The 3,881-nt window shown below is 35.1% G+C and overlaps 1 protein-coding gene across 1 annotated transcript; it reads right to left on the bottom strand.

Annotated features, from left to right (window-relative positions):
• Nucleotides 1-2,082: 2,082 nt before the first annotated feature.
• On the bottom strand, nt 2,083-2,878 carry LOC149205589 (arabinogalactan protein 22-like). Its single transcript, XM_089393503.1, has 2 exons — nt 2,581-2,878; nt 2,083-2,427 (listed from the first exon to the last, which is right to left on the bottom strand). The coding sequence occupies exons 1-2, from the start codon at nt 2,699-2,701 to the stop codon at nt 2,354-2,356; spliced, it is 195 nt and encodes a 64-aa protein (XP_089249629.1). The 5' UTR covers nt 2,702-2,878; the 3' UTR covers nt 2,083-2,353.
• Between the last annotated feature and the right edge of the window lie 1,003 nt (nt 2,879-3,881).

Here is a 3,881-nt window from a genome sequence, read left to right on the forward strand (position 1 = left end):
ATAAGGTGCATTATTAAGACAATCCTTGTGCTATGGCCCTAGGTTAAAGGCCTAATGAACACACATAAAACCATATTAAGGATTGGTGTAACCTAAACCTCATGCAATCCCCAAATGATTTTAAGTGATTACACTTACTATTCATAACTTAAATATTACAAAACCAAGACCTTTGTATTCTTCCCCAAACATAAAATATTGCGAAAATATTGAATTCCACAATATTTCAATTAACCTTTATAGAAATATTAAATTTCATAGTATTCCAATCCGCCTTTTAGACATTCTAACTTAAAAACATAACCCTTAAGAACTATTTCCAAAAACATGTATCATATATGAATAATGAACATCCTACACTAAAAAAAATTGGGCTTGTATATTTTGCTCTTTATTGCTTAAGGGTTCTCTCCGAGCACTTCCCATCCATCTCCTTGTATTTTTACTCTTTATTGCTCAAGGGTTCTCTCCGAGCACTTCCCATCCATTTCCTTCGACATCCTTGTTGTCCAATTGACCGAATAAATAGACCTAACATCAATGATGAATATTAATCATTATCCACGTTTCAAATCTAAATTTGAAATTTAGTGTATTTGCCTAAATTTGAAATTTAGTGTATTTGCCTAATATACTTGTTTGAATGGTAAACATTCTATACCAAAAAAGATATTTAGTGATCAAATCTCGATTTGAAATTTGGTTTTATTCACTTAGTTACTCTAAACCATAATGAACTTAGAATTATAATATCGGTCCCTTCAACTACGCACCAATTCTTTTTTAGTGTAAAACGATGGTTCTATCAATTTTCCTTCTTAAACAGAAGAGAGAGAAAGAATATCACGAAGAGCAAACAAACTTCCTACGATACTACCAATTCTCCTCAATATATATATAAACCAGGGAGGGAACGAATTTCCTCATTTTATCTTAAGCAGCTATGTAGGCACTTTTCACTTTCATTGCTACCAATTCTCCTTAAAAAAGGGGTAGAAGAGAATATCACGGATGGTGAACGAATTTACTCATTTTATTTTATGCAGCCATGTAGGCGCAAACTCTTGGGTCCACTGAAGTGAAGTCATAGCGTGTGACATGTTCAAAATATTGCTAAGATTGGACTCAATTGGGTGGTTTCCGTTTAATTTCTTGTGAGGGGTGGTTTTCCTTCAATTTGACACATTTGCCAATTTGAACAGCATCATCATAGAATCTCTATACTGAGTCTCAAATGCTCATAATCACTTTTTAAATTTTGTTTAAAATACATATATCATTAAATTATTTTATCAAATTTATTTATCATTAAATGATTTCATTAAATCTGATATAGTATTAAGAAATTGTAATTTTATTAATGCATAGAGCTAATATATGTCAATTTTTAGATTTAAGCAACTACAAAATCCAAAGATTCACATATACAAATACAATCTAAGTGTTGAAAATAATTAGTAGGTCAATGAACATTAAATGATTGGGGACTGTACATGCTCACAGTAGAATTTTAGCAGACCAATTATCTAAAAGTAAGCAGGCCCACTCATTTAATGCCATAAACAAGTTATATATTTGTTGAACAATCCAAAAATTAACAAATACTATCTCAATGCATTAGTAAAACTATAACCATGACAATAAATAAATCTTATGCTGCTGTATTGAGGGACTGGACTGTATTGAGCGACCACTGTATATGACCACTATTTAATTTTGGCCGGTGTACATATACAGCGGCTCAATTAAAGCCCGATAGCATAAGATTTATTTGTTGCATATAACCATCCCCTAACCTGATAACCCCGGCCATGATAACGATATCGATATGAATTGGTGTTGATGTTATATCATCAGGTCAATCATGTCACTGGGGAAAACGGTTGAGCATTTATTCAAGTGTTTGGGAAGAGTGAATTGTGAAAAATGAGCAGAGTTTATTTTCTTGTGCGAATGGATTGTATGCATAATAAGTCACTGGCAGAAGCGCAAATTCCATTATTCATAAGCCAAATTAGCCTGTTTCATGGATTCTATACTTGTCCATCAAAACAGAAAACACGGACGTTCCACTCTGAATATAATTAAATAATGGAATGAATGATAATAAATGCCGATCAAAAGAATACATGTACAAATCTGTTATACAAGCAACCCAAAATGGAGCCTGCAAGTCTTAACAGATGCAAAGGTATCGCCGTAGAAATCTGCAAGCCTATCTTTTAATTTTTAACTGCTCCAACAGATGGGACTAATCCCTCCATCCACGTAGGTCGGTGTGAATGGGTTTAACTTTACTGGGCAAGAGTAAATGTATGGATCCATCAACGAAGATTTCATGAAATGATGAGAATCAATGGAGGAAATAAGTGAGCAGCAATGCGACGAACATGAGACTATAAGCAATTCCTTGATCGATCACCATTCCTGCATAACAACAGATCAACATTGATCAAATCAGAACAAGTGGCATATGAGATTTTCCAGCAAGAAAAAGTAATTAATAATTAATCAAAACAAGTGATGATAAACTAAGTGGCACAGGCACATAAAAGGTGTAGTGTTTTCCACTTTTCTTACCGGTGCTTATGGGAAGTGGAGCAGGGGCCGAGCTATGCTGAGCCTTCCCTCCAACTATGCCAGCCATAAAAAGCAGAATGGGGATAATTGCACTCAAAAGAGCTACAGCTGTACCCTCCATCTTATGTTAAAGATATAAGGTTACAATGGATGGAAAGCAATGAAAAAACAACTTGAGCAGCTGTTGTTATTGCTGTTTGGCTGAAACAATATAAATTTCAGAAACCCACACCAGCAAAGGCTAAAGACGAAGAGCAAAAAGCAACTCTGGGAAGGCAATGGAGAAATGGTAAGCGTTGTTGGTTAAATAAGAGGAAGATGAAAGTGAAGGAAGGGAAGAAGAAAAGGAAGTTGCGTGGGAAGAAAGGGGAATCAAAATGGATTGCAGTAACCATCTGAAATTTTTAGGTAGTCGGCTTGACTTGAACACAAAAGTGGGGAGGAATGTGAGGCGGCGGGAGGAGATGCGTAGAAGCTTCGAAATCATTCCACTTGTCCTTCCAGAACGTTTATTGGTGGCTTATGTCAAAATAAATTTGGTATTATTACGTGGAGATGCACTTCAACATTGGCATTTAATATGTGTTTATCATTCGATCGAAGTTCAATCAGCTTTACATTCAGAGATGATTATTTGAATGCGTAACTTATGCTCTCAACACGTGTTTTAGATAAACAACGTTTGCGTTACCTTCAAATACGGCGTCGTGCGTTGACCATTCTGCTGACTGCGGAACGTTCTATCCGTAACTCCGTTCACATTTCTCATTTTAGATTTATAAGGATGGTAAATATTTTATAATAAGAATGATAATATATAATTTATTTGATCAAATTGGCATATACACAACAAACCATGTTTCAAGCATGGCATATTTTAAAGTCATATAGTAATCCGTACTTTGATTTCATCTAATCGAAGTGCAAATTTTCTGTGTAGAAGTTTTATTCATACATAAGTTCAAATCCGGAAGAGTCCACCTGCAGAGAATTGGTTGGTCTTAACTGAGCTCAGTGGTCAAATGAAGATGCAATCTGGAAAATGTTGATGAGTAACACGGAAGCATCCCCTACCACCGAAGGTTTAGTGCAACATATGGGAAATGAAGCGACATGAATTGTTCCCCGTCCAGGCATTTCTTCCCGTCAATAGAAAGTTCTATAGCTCTATGAAAGTTTCATTATCAAATAATAGTGCAGGCATATGATTAGTAATACTCCTCGTAAAAATAATTTCCTTCTCTCAACTTTCTTTAGAATTAGAGGGGTTTAGGGTACTAATCATGGGGATCTTTGAGTGT

Source organism: Pinus tabuliformis, chromosome 1_2, assembly GCF_031772625.1.
Source record: "Pinus tabuliformis cultivar Carrire ecotype Pingquan chromosome 1_2, CPIR1, whole genome shotgun sequence".
NCBI lineage: Eukaryota > Viridiplantae > Streptophyta > Pinopsida > Pinales > Pinaceae > Pinus > Pinus tabuliformis.

What these genes read in the sequence shown, in the direction of transcription:
- LOC149205589 (XM_089393503.1), bottom strand. Translation starts at nt 2,701, where the DNA reads ATGGAGGGTACAGCTGTAGCTCTTTTGAGTGCAATTATCCCCATTCTG. An exon ending in TCCACTTCCCATAAGCACCG is followed by an intron (nt 2,428 to 2,580) that starts GTAAGAAAAGTG and finishes GTTGTTATGCAG; the next exon opens with GAATGGTGATCGATCAAGGA.